General features: G+C 37.1%; 1 protein-coding gene across 1 annotated transcript in view; it reads right to left on the minus strand.

The window, feature by feature from the left end:
* LOC122801532 (interleukin-1 receptor type 1-like) overlaps positions 1 to 24,973 on the minus strand; it is a 1,281,849-nt gene that overhangs the window by 385,364 nt on the left and 871,512 nt on the right. The window contains exon 7 of the mRNA XM_044070952.1: positions 3,319 to 3,454. Coding sequence (XP_043926887.1) covers positions 3,319 to 3,454 — 136 coding nt within the window. The remainder of the gene's footprint in view (positions 1 to 3,318; positions 3,455 to 24,973) is intronic.

Genomic DNA, 24,973 nt, shown 5'->3' on the forward strand with positions numbered 1-24,973 from the left:
TATCAGAAACTAAAATTAAGTCACATGATGGAACACTCCTAAAACACATTAAAGTGCAATATACAATACATAAAACCTTAATTTAATTTAATATATATCCAAATAAAACATGTAATGTAAAAATAGTGTAAAAATACATACAAGATATACAATAAAATACATCTTTACAGGCAAATGTGGACAATTATCCAAAAAAGGAAGAGTCAGAAAATATATGTTTGGGAAGAACTTCCACAAAAGGAAATCTCTACACTGAACCACAGCCATCCAAATGCCAGCATGACACCATTGACAAATTAAGTGGAACTTCCTTCTAGCCATTTAATGTCCAATAGATCCACTGCAGTTTATCACTAAAATGCAATGCCAGTGATAAGTCTGCTGGAATTCCTTCCATTTTGGCAGACATGTTTTGCAACAGTTTTAAAATATGCAGGTTATGCAAAATACTTCTATGCATATAAATAATCCTGCATAATAAATGACAAAATATGATCATAACAGCTATAAAAAATCAAAAACACAAGCTCCACATCTAATATTCCTGTTAGTTTATAAGCAATTATCAACAAACTTTAATGTGTGATATTCTAAAATGTTTTCTTATGCAAGAGTAGTCCCATTTCAAAAGGAGGAGGTCATCTCAGATCATGACAACTACTTACATGTAGATTTTGTAAAACTGCAGAGAGAGAGAGAGAATAAGAATAAAGTTAATTCAAGGTGATACTGGGGATTTCCTTTGGGTTCTTCACTGGTATGCATTTGACAAACAAAGATAACAACGTTAAACTCTGGAATAATTTTTGAGGAGGCTATAATTGCAATTGATTAAAACCATAGGTATACAGTCTGCCTGAAGATTCTGAGATTGAACATAATGATATTGCAGACAAGCGATAGAAGGTTAAAATCCACAGATATATATTATCTGTGTAAGAAACAATATTTAAGTAACATAACACGACAATATCTGGATGGAAGGGATTTGATTATTTTATTAAACCAGGCTTACACCACCATCTCAGGACCAGTCATGCAACAGAAAGTTTGGCATTGGATTATTAAGTCCTCTATTCTTTGGAACGTAGACAGGAATCTCTGGATTACAAGATATGTAGACAAATGTAAAGTCAATAAAACAGTTACATCACTCAAAGATACAAAAGCATTATAGCAGCCTCAATTTTAAAAATGAAGTGTGACACAGCCAAATGTTATAAGGTAGAAGCTCGTATCATCCCCTTCTACGGTTCCTCATTTCACAACAGTGCAGAATATAATGTTGCCTTATGTAGCTTTAAAAGCATTTAATGTCTAATTAGAAAATGTAGAGATTCTTTGCAAAACACACTCTCTAGTTACAAAACAGCCATGATGATGCAGCGGTAGCATTGTTGCCTCACAGCAAGAGGTTCTCCTGTTTGATTCTCGGCTGGAGCGCCTTCTGTGTGGAGTCTGCATGTCCTCCCCGTGGTAGAGTGGCATTGGAAAGACATGCGTAAATGGGTGTGCCTTCACTGAAGGTTGGGCATCGGGCTGGCAGCTCGGCACTATAAAAATCTACTGCCAATCATTAGCGGACCGGTGTTTCGCTGTGGCGACCCCTAACTGGGAAAAGCCGAAAAGACAAACAACTCTCTAGTTATAAAACAAGACCTATCCTAAGAGACTTAATGAAATGCCACCATTCTCAATGGCTTATGTACTCCTCTCTCTTATTTCCAGAGTAAAGAAAATCATTGTTTTGTTTAAAAATCCATACAGTGAATGAATAGCATGTGGCACTAACACTAGTTCTGGTGATGCTATATTTAAAATTACTGTAGTACATTGAATACTATGATTATGCTTTGAATTCAGAAAAAGGCAGCCTTCTTAAGCACCTTTCTGACAAAAGAGTGATGCTTAACAAGATTTTATTTACACTCAGTGCTCTTTTGTTATAGAGTGTTAACAGCTGGCAGGAAAGCTAAGCTTCCAAAGCATTTTTACAGTTTTTAACAAAAAGTGTGGAAGAATGAAGTGTCTAACACTTAAAGCCATTACTTTATCAGAGAGCAACATCATTTCTGGCCACCATCTGTAGAGCAACACAAAGCTATAAAGCACTTTTCAATGGTCAACATGTTTTTCTGTAATTATTGGTACATTAGGGACTCTAACACTTCATGCTCTAAAATAATAATGCCTGGGTCTCTATCCATGTCTACATGTTATGTGCTCTCAACATGGCTGTTACAATTTACTCAAGATCAAAGCGATCAGCCAAATAACCATTTGGTTATAATCACAGACTGGAGAGTAAACCTGAGCATTAATTATACTAACTAAATAGGTGTTAGCTATATTATGCAGTGGTTTCCCCAGCTTGGATTTCCTAAGAAGATTAAAGAAAGTAGTAAAATTGTTAGTTTTTAAAAATAAACTATATATATATATATATATATATATATATATATATATATATATATATATATATATATATATATAAGGGCAGCAAGGTTCTTGAAGACCAGTAGGTTACAAGCGTAATGTTACATTCTATGAATCAGTCTAGGAAATGGATAGAGCTGAGGCAATAAAATAAATGACAACAGAGAAAAAAATTAAGACGATGAGTGTGTTCATTAATGGAATGTAATCTAACTGCTTCTGCACAATAACAACTTAAAAGAACACCTAAAAGAAAATGTCTTTGGTATAAGTTATCAGTTAGTGCTTTATGTACTATATCCAAAGCATTTGGAGTTTCAGTCATAAAAAATGCATGAAATTAAAATGATAAAGATATCAAGCAGTTTATAAACCTATTAATTGCTGAGGTTACAGAAATATGCATGTGGGAGCATGCACCCAACAAGAACATGTACCCAACAGTGTTCACATTACAAGAACATTTACTGCTATAACTATTATATTTCCCATCTCTGCCTATTATAAAAACACTTAGAGGATTATCACATTGTTAAGTTATTTATATTCAACCATAGCTCTCAATGTCTTTGCACAACAATCAGGAGCAAAACTAAAAAATAATGGGAAATAAATGCTCAGAATCAGGGATTTTTTTTAATATTAAACTAAATAGCTTTAAAAGTTTGAAGAGTAACAGCTTTTGCAAGAACATTTTTATGAACAATAAAAATATAAATCTAACTTCTGTCAAATATTTTATGAAAAAACAGGGAAAATATAAGGTAAAATTGGGATACTTTGTAAAATGAAGGATATTTGAAAAGTTTATACCCAACTAAATTTAATTGCCAGTTTCCAAAGTCAGTTATATTGAATAAAAATAAAATGAATTGTACATACCTTATTTTGACTTCTTCTAGCTGGCTAAAGTTATAATATTCAATGAATGTATTGTCAACAAGCCAGTATTGTAAAACTTCACTGGATCCTCTAACATATCCAATAAATGCTTTGCAGCTTATGTTTATTTTGGATCCTGTAGTTGAAATAAATACATATTTAAGTATTAAATGTTTGGATGCAGTCAAAAAAACATTCCATGCTGAAGACCAGATGATCTGAGGGAAGCATTACAGAGTAAAAATACCACTATTGTTTATTTAATTAAGATCAAGGATAATGCATAGAGAGCCTTTCAACTACTTATCCATCATATATCATTTCTAGCAAAAGCAACCACTGGTAATTACTTCACCAAAAGAAACAACAATCCTTTCTTTTAGAAAAAGTAAATAAAAACCATAATGTTATTCAGGAATAAAAACGATGTCATTGACACTGACAGAGGTATAATGGATTGCTCCTTAAACAAGTAGACAATCATTTCCTGTAACACTCTTCCACTTTAATCATTTTGGCTCATGTTTACTTATCTGTGATTGTGTCTAACAAGGGATGTACTAGATTTAGAGTACAGGTTGCTTATGTCAAGTACTATAACTTGCAATGCCCCTCCCCCATATCCCTCTCTAATGAGCTAGAGCTACCTAGGCTCACCAACTTTGCTCATAATGCTGCACATAAGAATAAAATATCTCTCTTCCTCTCTACAATCAGGATGTACTATGCTAATAATAAATTAATATTATATTGTGTGCACGAAGTTAAAGCATCTGCACTTAAGGCTGTAGCTACTGCTCCACATTCAGAGAACTCTTTGTGTAAGTCTCAGGATTAACCTTGATGAAATGTACTAAGTGTGCATCTACAGTCAATGTTAGTACAGTAAATGCTAAGTTACCACAGCCTCAGACTTGATAGCTGCCATCCACAAATTAGGAAGGCAAATAATCTCTAAACAATCCAGGACAAACCCACAGACAGTTTTACTGTGTTTTATATGTACTATAGTCCTCCTCCTCTGTTCTTAAAGTACTACTGGTAGAAATAGCTTTGTATTGTGTAAGATAAGATGAAAAAGCAAGTTCCTGGAATTCTAATCATTGCTGCTAGATTTCTTGGATATTTGAATCCTGCATCCACTGATTCTTTTTCTCAAGAGAATGAAATGGGTGTAGCCCTTTTCAGCTCAGTTGAACTAATTGGAGCTTTTCTAAGCATATTACCCTTACCCCACACCCTCCCACTCCATATTGATAATTATTTTATTTATTTATTTATTTTACATTTGTTGACCGGGCTAGTCTAGCTGGATATATGTCCATTTTCAGTAGAGGCCCGGGGAGAAAAGCTCCACATTGAAAACTAACAGATACAGTACATTAAAATGTTAATTACAAGAAATTTATGAGATGATTACATGTGTTCTAAGGTAACAAAACATATAACAAAAAAACAATTTTTTTTTTTTATTTATCAAAATAAATGCCCACCTCCTCAACCAATTAATCATTTCATGCTCAACCCCACTAGTGCAGAATCAAACCTCTACTCATCAGTTTTGCCAATAATATAAATACCTCTCCATATAAGCACTTGTCACTCATTGCCCCTCATTATCAAGTGACCATAAACTTTCAATTTAGATTAGGGGAAAATAAGTTTGTCATCAAAGCCTTAATTTAACATGCATTATTAAGGATAATAGCTCTATTACAAACTCACCAAGCTACCTAAACGCTTTTTTTCTCTTTACTTCTATACTTCACTGCCCAGTTCACTTATTTGCCAAGTCTGCACAAAAACAACCAACTCATTTTAAAAATAATCTCAGATAGCTTTATCTCAACAATGTCTCCCAGTCTGTATAATACCTCACTCACCCTCCAAAAATGAATCATTCTAACTATACAATATCAGTCATCTAAGCTCAGTGTTACACAACACAATCACAAGAAAAGAGGTGATAATAACAATACTACAACAGAACACACTTTTAACATGCAGGGATATACACCTTAACCCTGGTGCAGACTACCTCAAACCTCACTTCATCCCTGAAAGTACACCTAGCAACATCCCAATGCACAAAAATGAAACCACTCCACTACAGAAATCTACTCATCATGACTTTAAAATATACAACATTAATGCAAGAAAATCTCTGAACTACATATCAGGATTGCTTATCATACCCCTTAAAGATTAGAAATAACTGAAACCTGTGAGAAACCACATCTAGACAATGAAAACATTTTTCCTCAGGCTACAACATTCTGTGTAATAAACATAACTTTAACTGTGTGGTAGGGCTGCAATCACCTTCCAATCTATCTAGGAAATATCAAGCTACCCATACCCAGTACCAAAATTTGATTCTGAGGTAATAATTCCAGCCCTTCTCAAAATAAATGCACACAAAACCCTCTGTATCTTAACAGCCTGCATCCCTTCAAATGCAAGCAACTTAACCACAACAGAGAATATTCTAGGCTGGATAACCAACAACATGCAGTATGAAATACTACCCCTTGGCAATCCTAGTGTAAACTGGGTCACATGATTTCCAAAGTAGCCTAAACAGTAGCATAGCTCTATTTGGTCTAGCTTGACAAATCACAGCCTATATGCTATAAAAAGCTCTGAAAGAAAGAAGCTAGCTTAGAATATATCCTAACTAGCAAACCAGTGAAACTAAGGAAGAAAAAGACAATTACGCTAGTATAGCCTGGAAATTCTTGATCAGTGTACAGTGGGATTCTTGTAAATTGAGCTTTTTCCAAAAGAGTCTATCTAAAAGACTAAAATAAAAATGTGGGAGAGTCCAATTGAGTTTCCTTATGAGTGTTTTTGAACAGTAGACTTCATCGGATAGGTTTTTAGTAAATGAGATTACATACAGTTTGCATGTTTAAATGCTTCTAAAAAGGGGTGTGGTATAGGACAGCTGATGCCAATGACAGTTAATTTGACTGATTCTGCAGAATGATTGGTACAGAGTATGACTGAAGGGAAAGACTAGTCTCCAATTTGCATAGGTGGTCTGCATGATCCAGATTAGCTCTCAGCCTGATTGCAGGAAAAGGCTAGTCTTCAATTGGCATAGGTGTTTTAATTGAATCAGCTGTTATTCTCCAGAACCCCCCTACACACACACACACACACACACACACACACACACACACACACACACACACACACACACACCATTAGAGCATCTATCACAATTATGTTATTACTCTAATTCTTATTTTGTTTTGTTTTTTCATTTTTTTTAATGTGGTATAAGAGGAATCAGTAAATAACAACTACTAGTGAATAGGATTAAATAGCATTGGAGCATGGTAACTTTCAGGCTGTGTGAGTCTGTTTTCCTGGGACATACAGTTTAATCAGTGTGGTTTTCTCATGTGTTTAGCTCTTGCTTCTGATGTGGAGCCAGTGTTCCAGGCAGAGTTCATCTGTTCATAATAAATCATGACAGAGAACATAACACTGTACAGAAGAAAAATAGTAAAAATGATTTCCTTTGGGACCCAAAGCTTCATCAGAAAACTGGTTAACCAAGACACCCAAAACCCTAATAAATCATATATCAAACATAAATGAATTAATTGACAAATCAGAGTGCCATTTGCACTTTTACAAGGGATAATGATTGCCAGCATTAACCTGATTCATAGCAAATGCAAGATTGATTAGGGTATCCTAATAAAGGTTCAATAAGCAACCTGAACATGCGAGGGCTAAGCATTGCGCCTGCTTTATAGCAAAAGTGAGGTTAAAGAGTATGAGAGAATTACTAACAAGAGAATAAATAACATAAAATAAAAACTGACATGGAAGAAGACTTAATAAGTGGTTCAGTTTTTTTTTCAAATGTAGAACTCTCCTGATGGAGCATTCAAAGTTCAGATCAGTTTATTATACACACATTAAGTGCTATTTACCATTCTAGCTCTCTTTGTCTGTTTGTTCCATCAAGGGGTTTACTCGTGACTTTTTCCAAGATATGGAATTTAAAGCTGTAGCAGTCTGTGGCCTCCTAGCAAACCATATAATACACTGCATTGAGGTATTCTCCATCCACTGCTCCTACCTCTTCTACAGTATCCTCTGTTCATAACATAGCTACCTTTAATGCCATTCTAAAACCAATACCGACCAGAAAACACCTACAAAAGCTAAAAACTACCACCACTGCAATAGATAATCAGCTATCAGCATACATAAACACAGGAGCAGAAGCCCTATCCTCTCCCTTATCCATCCTAATCAACAGGTCAATAAAGGTCAATACAGAAATATCATGTATCAACACTATGGAAAACTTCTTACATCATCCTATGGCACAAATGTGGTCATTCCTTTGAATTTTTCAATTATACATTCATTGGTATTCTCTATCCCTCTCTCCAAAGTCCTTGAAAGATGCATCCATACCAAGATGTCCTGGAAAACATCTGTTATCACCCACCAAGCATGGAGCCATTTTAAAAATGTGCATGGTGTAGCTGCTTGTCTCATTGGATGGAGTGCTCATACCTAAGCTTTTCCTTTTACTCTACTTTTCCCTGGATCCCTGCCAAGCCAGGTTCAAACAATTGGCCTGCGGTGCTCTTTAACAGAACCGGGCAACCTCGGGATCAGTGTTATTTTCAAAATATACAGAAACTCCTCCTTTTAATCTACTTTCCTCTGCATCCTTACCAAGCCAAGTTCGAGCTATTGGCCTGCAGTGCTCTTTTACAAAACCGGGCAACCTCGGGATCAGTGTTATTTTCAACATATACAGAATGTATGTTTTGTCCTCTGGACAAAATTAATTGCTAGCCCTTGTTTAATTTCTATTTTTTTAATTAAAGCACACCACCAATGATGTTAGCTTGCCCCCCCCCCCATCCTGTACTTCCTAACAGCAGTCTCCCTTTTTACATGCTGTTTTAACTATAGGAAAGCCCTGCTGTTATTCTAGTATTACTAAACCCTTTCTCCTATAAATTGTGGTCTTTCTAAATCCCACATATTCCTGCTACAAGTGTTTATTTTATTTTCTCTCAAAAGAAAGGTATGCAAAACAAATAAGTCCAAAGTACCTACTGTTTTTCAGGCCATTAGCTGCCCCCCCCCCCATTCTGTAATTCTTACTGCAGTCTATCTATATGCTGTTTTAACTATTTGTAAGCCCTGCTGTTTTTCTACTTTTACTAAACCATTTCTCTTATAAATTCTTGTCTTCTGAATTTCCACATAACTCCTTAGTAAAATTGGTTTATTTTACTTCAATAAGAAAGGTATGCAAAACAAGCAAGTCAGAGTACCTACTGCTTTTTCTTATCGTTTCTGTAGACTTCCACATCTGTAAAATCAGGGCCAGCCCTTTTCATCATACTATTGGCTATCCACCACTTTTAAGGCCTATTCTGATACCCCCTCCCCCACAAGAACAATTACAGCCTAATCAGGGCCAGCCCTTTTCATCATACTATTGGCTATCCATCCCTTTTTCTGGTCTATTCTGTCCACCCCTCCCCCACAAGACCTATTACAGCCTAACCTAGCTTTCTTAAGCTACAGAAGCCAGTGTACTGGCACTGTTGTAACATTAAGGTTAATAACCAACCATGTCCTAGTCTCTCCCTTATTTGAAAGCTTACCTCTGCTCCTTGCTGGCCCCCACATTTAACTAACTTTATATCTTACAACTGACTTCTCAGTAGTCAAATTTCAATAAATAAAGATTGTATTAGTGTACCATACCCTCATCAAGCTTACTGATAGTTTTATTTGAAGATCATAGGTTCATAGGTTCATAGGTTGGTACTAGGCTATCAGCCCTAGGGCCTATACAAGCCTAGCCATAACAATTCCCTGGCTATTTCTTCCCACATTATTTACTTTCCTGGACCCCTGTCTAGCAGGGCGACTGATGTGATCCCTGGGGTGAATTTCCTTTCTCCCATCCAATCGTCAAGGTTCCTCTTGAAGAGGTCCAAAGAGGCACTCTGCTTGACATGTATGGGCAATCTATTCCAGAGTCTGGGGAGTCTCTGGGTCAGGAACATATCCCTCCAGCATGTTTTGTTTATTGTGATGACAAGGTTTAGATCCCTGGAGCGTGTAGCTCTGAGGGATTGGGATTTCTTTAAGTGTAGCATGTCCAACAGCTCTGGGTTTGACATGGCCTTGTATGTTAAGCAGAGATCACCTCTGAGTAGTCCTTACCTGTAGACCTCGGTGCTGCCCTGCTCCACTAGCCCGAGCATTAACATACCTCTATTTGTATTCCTCACTACAGCCAACACATATCCTCAAGTCTATACCATCACACTACGATAGCACCTAACTCACTCATTTTACTCCCATGTGCTCCTAGCTCACCAATAACAAACAATTATATAGCTATCCTAACTAAACTTTCTAAACTCTTACATCATATAAACTACAGACTGATCCTAGCAGGAGACATACACCCAAATCCAGGGCCTAACCCTATGCAACCTGTGAAGATTGGGGAAAGATGGGCAAAGGCTGCCAGCCTAGTCAAATAGAATTTAATACATAATTCTATCATTTGTATAAATAAATGTAAAATACAGCCTTGTGTTTTTAAATGAAAGAAAACACTGTAAAATGTAAACTTCAAGATTGTTGCAACATTGCCATCTGCTGTAAGGAAAATCAAGCCAAGCATTTCAAATGTTCTTTGAAGTTACAATTATCTAAAAAAGTGGCGCCGAAGCGTTTGGCTGAACACATTCTTTCTATTGTCTTAACTTAAGGAATAATTGTTAGAGTATACATGTGAAATGTCTTTTATTGTTGTAGTTTCCTGAGCAGGTGCTAGCTTGCTAAATAATGCAGTTTGTGGCTTGGGAACTCCAGGCTAAGTGTCAAAATGATGTAATGTGAATACTGGGAAAACCTAAGTGTCAAAATGATGCAATTTGGGAGTGCCTTAGCAGAGCTGTTTGTTAGTGAGTTTTAAAAACTATTGTTGAGAGAGAGACTGAAAGCATTTTGATCTTGGACATCTAACCCAGCACTGCTTGCTCTTTATGTATGTACGTAATAGCACTGTGATTTCTCTTAGGAATAGTTAAACTTAGAAGATAGTTAGACTAAGTATTTTTCTTTGAAATAAGATCTTTCCTACAATATTGTTTTAAGTTTCTTTGTGATCTCTGAAATTGAGTAGCATTGTACTGTAGTAGTTTTGTCTTGTGTTTTAATTATTTATTATTAAATATTTTAAAACCTTTACCTGTGGCTGGTTTATGTAGAGATAATTTAACCTCTAAGTACATTACATATTTACAGATTTTACTGTCTACGTCACTCCAAATTAAGCCTAGACTGAATAGTCACATTACCACTTGGGTAATAATATTGCACAGTAATAATTGGACACTCTTTTAAGGGCCTTTTAGTAGCTGATAAAATTAGCTGGGTGGTGGCAGTAATTACTACCGTATGGTCTGGGTAATAGGGGCACAGCTGGAGAACCTGTGCCAGCCTTTTCCCAGGAGGGTCTGTGTGGTTGTATAACCTCTTTTCAAAGTGTGTATGTGTTGTGTCAGCTACTTGAGCAGGGACACGAAGCACTGGTTGGACAGAGAGGGTACTGGAGGTTTTAGCTTGCCCAGCTAGGCTGAGACCTGGACCCTATAGCTGTGCCAGTGGGGAGTCTTACTGGGGACCTGGTGAGCAAGGGAGCAACCAGCCCCAGGCTGACTGTGATCTCTATTTGCACTTAAGGGAAATTGTACTTTACTGTGTGTTTTAGTTATCCTTTCCTCTTCAAAGAGTCACCCTCTCTTGTGTCAGTGGTGAGGATTGAGGCTCCTTGATTGCTGGGCAAGGGCACGGGCATCACACAACCTACCACAGCTAATTCAAGCTTTTCCTCTAACCATCTACCCACTATTAAACCAAAAATTAGCCTACTAATTCTGAGCTTAAATATTCAAAGTATTAACAATAAGGTACACCCATTGCATGCACTAATATCCATGTACTCCCCTGATATATCATTATATCATGATTATATCATAATTATTGATTATGTCTGACTGAAACCTGGCTAAAGGCCACTGTAGCAGACAATGAGTTCCTTCCTACTGGATACAATGTATTACACCACAATAGACTGTCTAAAAAGGGGGGAGGGGTAGCATTACTCTATAAGAACACCCTAATTATACCATGACCCCCCCATTAATATTCCAAAACGTGCACGCTGATTGGCCAGTGTGCACATTGTAAATCGACTTATACTAATGGAAAAAGGGTCCGGCCGCCCGGACTTTTTCCATTAGTATAAGTCTCTTTTAAAACACTGTCTCGCTATGTTAAAAGAGTTTAACATAGCGACACAGGTTTTTTTTAAACCTGTCTTGCTATGTTAACTGGGTTTAATATAGCGAGACAGCATTAAAATAAGCAACGGAGATCTCCGTTGCTTATTTTAAAGCTGTCTCGCTATGTTAAACCCATTTAACATAGCGACACAGGTTTTAAAAAAAAAAAAAAAGCAATGGAGAAAGCAAGATCTCCGTTGCTTTTTACTGTTTCGCTATGTTAAATGGGTTTGACATAGCGAGACAGCTTTAAAATAAGCAACGGACATCTCCGTTGCTTATTTTAAAGCTGTCTTGCTATGTTAAACCCATTTAACATAGCGAAACAGTAAAAAGCAACGGAGATCTTGCTTTCTCCATTGCTTTTGGCCACAGCTCTGATGTACTGCGTAGGCATGCGCAGTACATCAGAACTGCCGCTGATACCAGACAGCTGCGGAAGGGCAGCAAAGAGGCATTATACAATGCCATTATTTAAGAAAAGTAATTATTTCTTTTCTTAAATAATGTCATAGTATAATAGCAATAACCCACTTCTGGGTGTGGGTAATGCGGGATTTACCCACGGTTGTCTTTGTTTGGTCCCGCATTACCCACACCCAGGCATGGGTTATTGCTATAATATCACCACTATTAATCCACAAATCCCTTCCTTCAATAACTCTGAACTCCTCCTAGCTAAACTCAAAGTTAGCAACAAAAAGTTAATCAATATTATCACATGCTATATACCACCAGGTAACAACATCCCTACCCTACAAGGCTTCCTACAATGGACAAATCAAAACCTGCCCCTGGAAACTATCATCTCTGGTGACTTTAATATAGATTGGAACACATGTTCAGCTATTAACTCCACAAACCATATCCACCTCTACAGTTTCTCACAAGTCATCCAATCAAGCACTAGATTAGGAAATGCAAAAATTAAAGAGAGCATCCTAGACTGGATCTTAATAAATAAGACCAACACCTCTTACCAAGCAGGCATCCTCCTGGACTCCCTTAGCGACCATCAACCCACCTTCCTACTAAAATTCAAAACCCAGGCTGACCCTACCCCCATATTACAAACAACCCGTAACACAAAAAACTTTGACCCCAACAAATTCAAACTCGAGATAAAGCACCATAACTGGAACATACTAAAAGTACTACCACTAGAAGAAGCCATAACCCATTTCAATAACACTTTCCTAGAAATCCTAAATGCCCACGCTCCAGCCCAGACCACTAAACACAAAATGAAATCAGCCTCCTTGCTTACCAGAGAGACCAAAAATACAATATCAGAAAGTTCAAAGCATGGTATCAATGGAGATCCACAAAAACCCCAGCAGCTAAGGAACAATTCCAAAAACATAGAAATGAGACAAAAAAAGCAGTTTTCCTAGATAAAAATAATTATTTCCTACAGCTACAAAACAAGCATCAAAACAACCCCAAGAAATTCTGGGCAGGAATAAACAAACTACTCCACCCTGGCAGACCCTCCACCCCACCTCCAACCTCCATTAGTGAAAACACAAATATACCACACACGTTTAACAAATACTTTATAGAAACTGTTTCTAATCTTTTTCAAAACAGCCCACATCCACCACTACTAATTACCCAGAACCTGTAGATAGACCCAAAACAATATTTCAGTTTCAACCCATCCCTACCAACTATGTCAAAAGGTTGCTATACAAACTTAAACCTACTACACTAGCAGCTGATGGGATATCTGCTGAATACCTTCAGTTGACTGCCAATGAACTTGCCTTCCTTATATCCATCCTTCTAAACAGATCTGTCTTAGAAACCTCAATACCACCCATCTGGACGACCTCCTATATTGTCCACCTCCATAAAGCCGGTACCTCCATCAACATCACCAACTATCACCCCATAGCCATTCTGCCTCCACTAGCTAAAAATACTTGAGAAATGTAGACACTATCAACTTATGCCATACCTGCTTAACAACCAACTTCTCTCTCCTACCCAACATGGATTTCAGCCTTCTCATAGCACAATCACTGCCATACTCTCTTTCACAAACCTCATCAACCAAAACAAACACACAGGCAATCTAACTTCTGTCATATTCTTGGACCTATCAAAGGCCTTTGATATTGTCAGCCATCTTAAACTAGTACAAGCCCTTACTGACTTTGCCCTTGGTAGCAAAGCATTAACTTGGTTTCAGAACTATTTGCAAGGAAGACAACAAGCAGTTCAGTGGGACAACAACCTATCCACACTGCTATCTATCACCACAGGAGTCCCACAAGGTTCCATTTTTGGTCCAGTCCTATTCTCCATTTTCACCAATAACCTCCACAGCATCTGTCAAGATGCAACAGTTATACAATATGCTGATGACTCAACACTTGTCTGTTCAGCCAATGATCCTCAGAAACTCCTCTCTATAACTCAAAAAGCTTTCCATACCACCAAAAACTAGTTTCTTAACAAAAACCTAATACTAAATCCCAAAAAAACAAACTGTTGCTATTTACACCTAACAAATCTACCACAATACCCAGCCCATTTAATATTGTGTCCAGGCATGGGACTGTCATCTCCCCTGACACTCACACTAAATTGCTAGGGGTGACCATTAATAATAACCTCAACTTTGATCAGCATATAAATCAAACCATTAAAAATATCCTCAAAAAACTGGGAAGTCTATATAAAAAGAAACAATTTCTAACACAACCTAAGAGGATAATAATTGCTCAAACTCACCTCCTTTTCACACTGTTTTATGTCTCACCCATTTTCACCAACTTTCCCAAAACCAAAATTGCCAAACTCAACACCTGTTACAATCAAATTGCAAAATTTGCTACCAGTGCCCCCTACTGAACCCACCACTGCCATTCCCTAAAACAACTTGGCTGGCTTGAATTCCCTAAGCTCCTAAACTATAATCAACTTTCCTTTGCCCACAAGTTCCTACTACTCCCAGACAAAACTCCAGCACTGGCCAATCTACTAGAACTACAAGCTAAAACTAGACAACTTCACTTTAGAGACAAAAAAGTTAATCAAGGTCACCAAGACCAACAATACATCAGAGGACTCCCTCTTCCCTAACTACATAGGCAAAATTTGGAACACCCTACCTACTGCTATTACCTTAGCAGGCTCAAAGGTTACATTTAAAAGACTCCTGAAAGAACACCTAAAGCACAAATGGATATGCACATGTTCCCCACCTGGCTGACCTCTCCTCTTACTCTTGCCCTCTGACTTCTGCTTCATCACCAAAAGAATGCAACTACTCCAGATTCCTTCCAGTTCCACCTCTAATTCTAACCCCTTAGTCAATACCCATGTGCCACTGCTAGGACACTTTGTTATTTATCCACTAAACTTTTCTCTTTACACCTCTTCTCTTACTTTATAATTAAGCTACTTACACCTCCTGCTTTTCTTATTTAACCTGTTATCCAAGGTCTGATCTCTGTCTCTTCTCCTGCTACTATACTCCCTACTATGTCTAATCTTTGCTCTCTTTGTTGCTATACTCCCTGTTGTGGCTAACTTGCTCACATCTCAATTTTATAAAGCAAAAAATGCAACCCCTACTAACAGTGTTCACCATTATGTAATGCCTCAACCTAAAACTGTAGAGATGTGTTCAGTCTATGTAAATAAGTTAAATCTTAAGCTTCAATGCTATCTTACTAGTCAGTGTTAAGTTTGGTACTATCTATGTACATTTGCATTAAGCTTGAATGCTATGTTACTAGTCAATGTTGAGTTTGGTACTATCTATGTACATTTGAATGATTCTGTATACACCTTATATTTTGCTTAAAAGTTAAATGTGGAGCTTTTCTCCTTGGGCCTCCGCTGAAAATGGACATGCATCCAGTCGGACTTTCCCGGTCAACAAATGTAAAATAAAAATAATTTCATCCTTAGATCTATCTAAAATCCTTGACACAGTGTCTCATAAATTACTACCCCATTGACTCCATCTCCTATGTCTAGATTCTATTACCTGTTTTTTAAGTTACCTAATTTATAGGTCACAATGTGTAAAATGGAACAATACCTTCTTTTCCTTCCTGCCAGTCACATCTGGCGTTCCACAGGGATCCATGCATGGACCATTATTATTTAATTTATTTATCAATGACATGTATAAAGCAACTATGCAAACTTCAATATTCAATACGCTGACAACTCTGCACTACTATGTTCAGCTTTCTCAACATTAACATTTCAAAATATTACCCAGAGCACATTTTCAGCCATCGAATCCTGGCTTGAGTAGTTCCACCTTCTACTCAGTCCTAAGAAAAGCAAATTAATGCTCTTCACCCCTATCCAATCAAAATAGTAAATCATAGTAATTTGTCATTACCTCATCCAACAGTGCAATAATTAATCATGTCCACGATACGAAGCCGCATGGTATTTTCACTGATGAAAAGTTAAGTTTGGCATTCACATTGAGCATGCCATTTGAAAAACCCACTGCCAATGGGATATCTATTTCAAATAAAACCATTTGTGGCAGATCAAAGTAGAAGAGCTAGAGCTACCTCTATCCAATTACTGAGCCTCCTATATGCTTCCTCCATGTTCTAATTCTGCAATAAGCCATATAAGAACCGTATTATAAAAATAGTAAAATGTTTCTAATCTCCTGATAAGAACAAACCACTGCTTTCTTCTCAAACAAATTGTATCTGAGTGTAATTACTGAATCACGTTACTCTAACTCAACTAAACATGCCACATATTCTCCACAAGTTTTATATGACTCTATCTATTGCTAACATTTTTTTATTGGTACAAACCTACCAAGATTCTATGATCTAAAGAACAGTACTTCACTAAACCCAAAAGATCCTAACAGACTTTCAACAGAAGTAGCAGCATTTGACCATCATGTTGATTTGCCCATGTGTGATTACATTGCTTAGGTGCTCAATTGTCCACCAAATGTTGGCCCAGAGGGGGCCAAGGCACCAAGGTTCAATTTTTGTTTAGATGTTAGACAGCTAAGCTCTCTGGCAGACTATTTGAAAGGTAAGGGTTGCTTTTAGTTGGTAATTTTCTTTTGCTCTTGCACCAAAAATAGATTTGACATTCACCCACTAGGCCAGACGTTTTAGATACCTCATTACAGTATTATCATGACTAGCACCTGGCACATCATTTTTTTGTTTCATTTAAATTGGATGTGTCTAGATGAGCCAAAACCTGTAAGAATCTGACAATTTTTCTTAACTGATTTTAATGAGGTTGCTATGTTGCAAGAACAGCGTGTTGTGTCAGACATTTTACAGCTGTCTATGGATGCAGCTGGATTTACTGCTGAATTTATGATGGGTGTTTTCAAATGTTGAGATTGCTTATGAAGATTCCATTTATATACAAATGTTACAGGTGAAGCCATTCAGTTACAAATGTTACAGATGAATCCATTCAATTACAAATGCTACAGTTGTTATCTAATAAACTGGTCCTGATGCCTGTGAAAGGTGTATTTGTTCTATGAGGATGCAAAGTGGAGTCAAAGAGCAAGTAAATGATAATGATAACTAGGCTTAACTACCTGTAAGGTGCACTGAGGATGCTACAAGAAAGCTTTTACTTCACAACCACAACAGCTTGTATGCAGTACTACCTCTAAAGTATTGTTTAGCAAATATGTAATAACCACTTTAATACATCATCATAAAGTGTTCAACTAATATGCATTTATGGCATGGTATGTTGTATTATGCAGTTATATCTTAATTGCAGAGGGTGATTACTGGTGTTTAATGTACCTTTGTTAATTTTATTAATGGTTTTAGTGAAACTTAATTCTGCATCTTTATCATCTCACAAAAGAGAAATGATACTGCCTGGAAATCGACCCAAATATGGTATCATTGGGAATAAGTACACTTTCCATGACAGTAGATATTCAAAGACAAGTCCTTATAAATGTAAATACGTTTTTTTTTTCTGCAATCAATCCAACATTTATGTGTGGAAACTTTCAGCTCCCAATATAGGTTAAGTTTCAAAGAAGCCTTTTCATAAGGTTTAACGTGATCAGACATTGTCAAGACTATCATAACTGACAGAATATTATGATAATAATTATTTATTTCTAAAAAAATATAGTAATTCTTCTTTCCTTATATGCACATTACTATCTTGTCATATACTTTGTCACGTACCTGAATAGTTAGGATGTTCTCAAAATATTTCTTGCATACTTTTAGAAAATGATTATTATGTCATTTAAAAAAAAAGTCTGCCTTTTATTATTTATATAATTTTATATAAGGATACAGATATGCTACAAACCTTTGCAGTGAGATTGGGCTTGTATACAGACAATATGGCTTCAAAAGAACAGTTTCTGTTTGTCCTGATAAATACATATGTAAGTTACATGCATATATGTATGTGTTGTACATGTATATAAATAAATAAATTTATTATATAAATAAGTTCATGTTCAGAGTGCATTTGTGTGTGTGTGTGTGTGTGTGTGTGTGTGTGTGTGTTTGTGTGCGTGTGTATATGATTATACTTAACAATACCAACATACAAAATCCCACCCCTTACCTGTCCTTACTCATGATTACTAACCCTATCCCTGCCCCTGTCCTTAACCCCAACTCTGTAGATTCCATTCCATAAAATCCTTTCTGTAACAGCACCACTACACAAGAGAAGCACGGATAATAAACACATAAAAACAAACTTGACTCTACACTAAATCTATCCACTTACCAAATAGCCTCATTCAGCAGCTAGGCAAAAAGTAAAATGAAGTAATATATAGTTCACTCTGTCAAAGAAAAGAATGTTTGACCAAGTGAACTACACTTATATATATATATATATATATATATATATATATATAGTATATATATTTCCATGACCTATGAAAAAAATGTTGAAAACACAACATATTGAAAATAGAATTTGGTCTTTCATCACTGTTGTGCAATCCTGGAGTTGATGTGTTAGCACAGAGTGGTTGTAGAAGGGGTGCAGCCCACAATATGGTGGTACAAGGGGCTTACCTCCGCATTAAATATGGAATAAGGGAATATTCTTCAACTCCAGGAATTGTTTCTTCACAGACACCTCTCAATCAGCTCTTTAGGCAATCATAAATGGTTGTATAAACAGCTGTCATCCAAACACACACTTAACCAATGTGATGGAACCCATACATGTGTGTATATATATATATATATATATATATATATATATATATATATATATATATATATATATATATATGTATATATTATGGTTTATCATCAAAATGTGGAATGGTAGCCCAGTGAATACAGGTTTGTGGAATGTGAGTTCTACCAATGTCCGTAATGTCAAACTGAAAGTATTTGAATTCATATTAGCAAAAGTGAGTACACTTTTATTAATATGAAGTCGACATTTTAAATTGAGATTGCTGTACAGTGCAGAGATGTCATGATAGCAGTGGAAATAAAACATGAGTAACAGAGTTCATCATGAGTAACATATATCGTGCTTAGGAGTGCATGGAGGAGTGAGAGGGAAAGAGGAAGCTGAGTATAGCTGCAATGTAGAGGTATAGTTCAAGCAGAGATACAACACAAGTGCAAGTAAGTTAGGGGAAGAAATAATCCAGTCCGCAGGCAAGGGGGGTGACAATCAGTATCAATATGAACACATCCATTTAATGCACTCCAATTAAATGAATCAATAACACAAAATGTGCGTGTGTGTTTGCATATACACCTATAGGCTCTATATTGAATCACTGTTGTGCACTACATTGAAATTCAGAACCTCATAAGCATCAAAAGTATTTCAACCTAGCCTTATGGATGGAGAAGTGGTAACATGTGGCAGCCAGGTTCATAATGATCCTCATGATTTATTGCATGGTAATAACCTATGAACCTATAAACTTGTTTCAATGACTTAGTATAAATATTGTGAACAGTGCTTTTGTAGTGGAGTGGGAAAGCCCCTTCCAGTTCCTACACCCCTGTAACTTTAAACATATTAACTTATTCAACACTAAGGAAAAGAGTAAATCACTTACTCCACTGTCCACAGGTCTCTCCCTAAACACAGTCCACACACTCTCATTTATCCTTTGTCATTCACTTATACAGCCTTTCAGCAGCAATATGCACACATTGATCTAATGCACTCTAATAAACAAAACTGGCAGAGCAAGCTGATGAAGGACATATTTATAAAAATGCATGTCTCCACATGCACAAACACACACACACGCACACACGCACACAAACACACACACACACACACACACACACACACACACACACACACACACACACACACACACACACACAAGCACACACACACGCGCAAACAGCCACACACACACACACACACACTCACTCACATATACATAAACAGAGATATATTTATACATATTGATAAATATGGTTTACTATGGAAAGGTTGTATAGTGTTAGGTCGATTAATGATAGAGACGAAAAATAAGGTCGATTTTGACAAGCATGAAAGAGCAGAATGTCGAAAATGGTTTACACGATGAAGTGCACTCGATATTTTAGACATTCCCCTCTTCCAGCCACATCAGTAAGCTCACCTCCACTATTTTGCAGTGTGGGCTAGGCTCCCCTGCAACCGCCATGTGGGAGACTGTGCCCCCCACACCCCCTGCATATTAAATATACCAACTCCGAGATCACACTACAGTGAGGAAATGGGCTACTTTCCTGTTCCTCACTGCAGCGCGACCTCCCTCCACAGTCTCAGAAAGTCGCTTCTGAATAGGTCAAGTGCACCATGCAATTCAATTAACCCCTGTAGACTGCTTTTGGTTAAATTTCCTGTCCCTTGGAAATAGTGATTTCGCACAACAGACATTCAACTTCCTGCAGTTCGGGAAAGTCATAGTAAACCGATAAATATATATGGGTGGATGGAAGTTCTTCATGTAAATAGTCCACCAGTGGGGAATTCTTGAAATAGATCCATTTGCCTCCAAGCTCAGAAAACTAAACAGTTCTCCAGGACACCATGCAAAGAGGCATGGACAGGGATGTTTATGGCTTCCCAGCTTTTCCTCTAATTTCCAAAGTTCTGCAAAAGATAAGGAAGGTCTTACTAAAGTGCTACTAGTGTCCCCATTTTGACCCAGACAAACACTATTTCTCCCTTCTCATGCTATTGGCCAAAGGTAATCACTAGAAACCTCTTCAAATAATGGACATTGCTCATGAAGGGCACGAGATCTGTGATTCATCTGAATATACAGAATCTCAATATAACTGTTTGAATGATAGCTTTTTGATTCCTTTCAGGCATCTTTTGTCTAAACATGTGCAACAGGTACTGAATGAGCCAAGAAAACCTGATACTAGGATAACGTATTAATCCAAAAGGAAGCTATTTTCTCTTTGCTCTAAAATAGAGGCCAGGACCATTCCCAAGTAGGGGCACACCTAGTTCTTCCATACCTGTGTGAATTGTTCAATTCTGACCTAGTGTACACCTGTCAATAGATACCCTTTACCTTCTGCATTTCAAGTCAAAAATTTCTAAAGGAAGTTTTGTATATTAGATTGTCACAAAAGGAGATACTGCCAGCCCAGCCACCTGGAATTTTGTAAATAATTATATGTCATTTGTGAATATCAACATGATTCATATACTTACGTTACAAATGTATTAGAACTGTATGTTATGTGTATATCAAACTGCTGGTACAGAAGTATGTATTAAAGGGTTGTAAAGTACTGATCTTTAAAAATGTATCCACAGTGTACCCTACTGGAACAGAAATGAAATGCATATACATTATCGTAAATGTTTAGATGCATATATTTTAAAATGGAAAACTGGAATACAGAAGGTTAACTTGCAAAACTTCAGAAAAATAGTTGAAATTAAATTATTTTATAGCCACGCCATAAAAAAGGATGTTATCTTTCAGTTTCAGTGCAGTAACAGACACAATGTCTAGAACTAGAGGTTCACTGTATTGTCTTGGAAGTCTTTTTATTGTTTTATGACTTCCAGGATCTGCCTTAAATATAAGAAAAGCCTTGTTTATGTATATTCACAGGTAGATGCTAAATGCTACCAACTGCATCAATAGTTGTTTTTCACCTGGGATAGAGTCAGATGGCAAGAAGTGATGTCATCCTACAAGCTATCCCAGCAGTAATATTTGAGATATTAATTTAAGAACTCTCTGAGAGAGAGACTGAGTACTTTGTATTTTTCTTTGACGTGACATCATCAGCTGGAAGACCCACTCACCACATCTGCCTTCTTGTTCTGTACATAAGTTAACTAGGATATAATAATTCTCTAGATATAGTCAGAAATATAGGAAAACTTAATTTAGATGTTTATTTATTTGAGACTGTCCTGCAAAGTTGTTTTAAATATTTCCTGTGATTTTGAACTCTGATGTTACTGTGATCATATACTGAGTATTTTTTGTTCTTTTATTATTTATTATTAAACATATTTAAAGCATTCATTGTGACTGATATTTGTGAGACATATGTAAGTTTTGGGAGTACTTGCATGTTTAATGGTGACACTGTGGGCCACACCTAATAGTCTTGCGCTTGGTCAAACTACCATTTGTATTGATAGTAACATTGCACAGTAAGATTGGTCACCCTTTGTTATGGGACTTAAAGTGGCTGATAAGGATGTGGCTGGTGGCAGCGATAACTACCTTATAGTCTGGGCAAAAGGGGTCATAGCTAGTAAACCTGTGCCAGCCTTTCCTAGGTGTGCGTGTGTGTGTGTGTGTGTGTGTGTGTGTGTGTGTGTGTGTGTGTGTGTGTGTGCGTGTGTCAGCTACTTGGGCAGGGACATGAAGCACTAGTTGGACAGAGAGAGTGTTGGAGATCTTAACTTGGCCAGACAGCTGAGATCTCAACTCTATAGCTGTGCCAGTGGGGAGTCTTACTTAGGATCTGGAGAAAGAGGGAAAAAACAGCCCTGGACTGACGGTGGTCTCTGTGTGGTCTTAATGGAAATTGCACTTGATGCAGTGAGCTGTATCTGGAAATACTGTGTGTGTACCTGTCATCCTCACAATGCACGTCCCGCACTGGTGCTAGAGGTGAGGATTGAGGCTTCTTGATTACTGTTCCAGTACTGGGGTGTCTCATAGATCACATAAAAAGAAGGTAGCTCCTACCTGGGAGCTAAATTTTATTTTAGAAAAGTTAACTCAGCACCCTATTCTATTTTACATGTTCTAGCATTTGCTATTGTAAGCTCTACCATGGTAAGTGTGATTAGGTTCCCATACCTACAAAAAATGCTATTATGGGGAACTATATACTAAGCCTAAAACTTATAAATCCTGTAGAATTACTGTTTCTCTGAAGAACATCAGTGTCTGACTTAGTATATGTTAGAAAAGGTAGTGGGATGTTCAGAGACCATCACATCAAGGGGGGGGGTGCAACAGCACTTTAAATGTGTAACAGTATATTTTGTATTTTACTGTTACCTGTGCTTACATGAACTCAAATTTTCTTAGTTATGGGATGTGCAGTATTGGGTATCAAACTTCCAATAGGGCTCTCTATAACATACTGTTGGGTATCAAACTTCCAACAACACACTCTGTAACATACTATTGTGTATCAAACTTCCAATAGGGCTCTCTATAACATACTATTGAGTATCAAACTTCCAACAAGGCACTCTGTAACATACTGTTGTGCATCAAACTTCCAATAGGGCTCTCTATAATATACTGTTGGGTATCAAACTTCCAACAAGGCACTCTGTAACATACTATTTTGTATCAAACTTCTATAGGGCACTCTATAACATACTGTTGGGTATCAAACTTCCAATAGGGCACTTTGTAACATGCATTCATAATAAAGACTTCCCACTGTTTGTAATTTTGCTGACAGCAGGGAACAGAATACATTCTGCAGTGAACTTTACTGTAGTAAGTGTGTTCCTGCAATAAAGGAAAATACAGTTTTCCCCTACATGAGGGTTTCAAACACACAGTCTCCCTAATTAGCAATGTTAACTCCAAAACTACAAACCCACATCTCAGAAAGCAACTCGATGAATTGTACTATTTAAAACACAAAGTTTGTGGATTCAGCACAGTAACCTAAGTGCCAGCTAAATACATTGACAATGACTTGGGGAGGCACATATAAGAATGTACTGCACTGACATGCTCTTACTGAACTCTGGGGAATCTGGAGAATCTTTAAAACAAATACAAGCATTAAAATATTCTGTAGAATCACAAACTACTACTACATTACAGCCATTTTGTTCTGAAATGTTACAGGTGTGGAAACTGCACTGCAGCAGTGAAGTGAGAAGAGGGGTAGCATGGCTTCTAAATTTCCTCAACCTGCTGCAGCCCCAGAGGACGTCCAAACAGTGATCCCTACCCTAACATCCCTAGCACAGGCAGTCCTCCAAGATACAGCAATTATTACAACAGCAAATATAAAACAAGAGTCACTGTTAAAACAATTACCTATACTTTAGAGATGCTCTAATTTAGACAATCAACATGAAATATCTGATAAATATTCATCACAAATACGGCAACTCCAGCTCAAAACCCACAGAACTGAACTCAAGAGCAAAGACTTAGAAAACTGAAGTGAACAGAACAACCTGCATGTAATAGGCTTAAAAGATGGAGAAGAAGGCATTGAGCAAGTATTACTGTATTACAATAATATTATAGCAGAAAGGGCACACAGAGAATCCACTCATAACAAAATGCTCATGTCTAAGCTTTTCATGTTCTAATTCTTGAAATATAATGGTAGAAAACTAGAATGCTACGGAACTGGTGGAACCATGTATAACGGCAGGAGCCATGGTGTGCATATCACCAGATTACAGCCAAATGCCCCATTCCTTAAATGCAAAGTCATGGTGGCTTGCATTTACAAAATGGGAAGAACTAGGAGCATCCTGTCAAGTGCAGTATGTGAAATTAACATGGTGAGCCAAACAATGTTTGAAGAGACAGAAGCATGTATCAATATGCAAGACATATATATGTGCATGAAGTCAGAATTAAGACAGAAGGACTGCCTGCAGGAGATGGACACTGATCCTCAACACAAAGACAGTAAGGGATCAAGAAAGACTAATTCTTACTCACCAAACGAATCCCCACCATGAAAAAAATGAAACCAGAAGCATTTCTGAAATCAGTGATAATGCCTTCTCCTTCCATGAGCAAATCAAATAAACAAGGAGCGTTTTGGGTAACAATATCCAAACTAACCGCTTTAGTCCAGTTATGGAGA

This window comes from Protopterus annectens, chromosome 5.part0, assembly GCF_019279795.1.
Source record: "Protopterus annectens isolate FY-2018-M chromosome 5.part0, PAN1.0, whole genome shotgun sequence".
NCBI classification, from domain to species: domain Eukaryota; kingdom Metazoa; phylum Chordata; order Ceratodontiformes; family Protopteridae; genus Protopterus; species Protopterus annectens.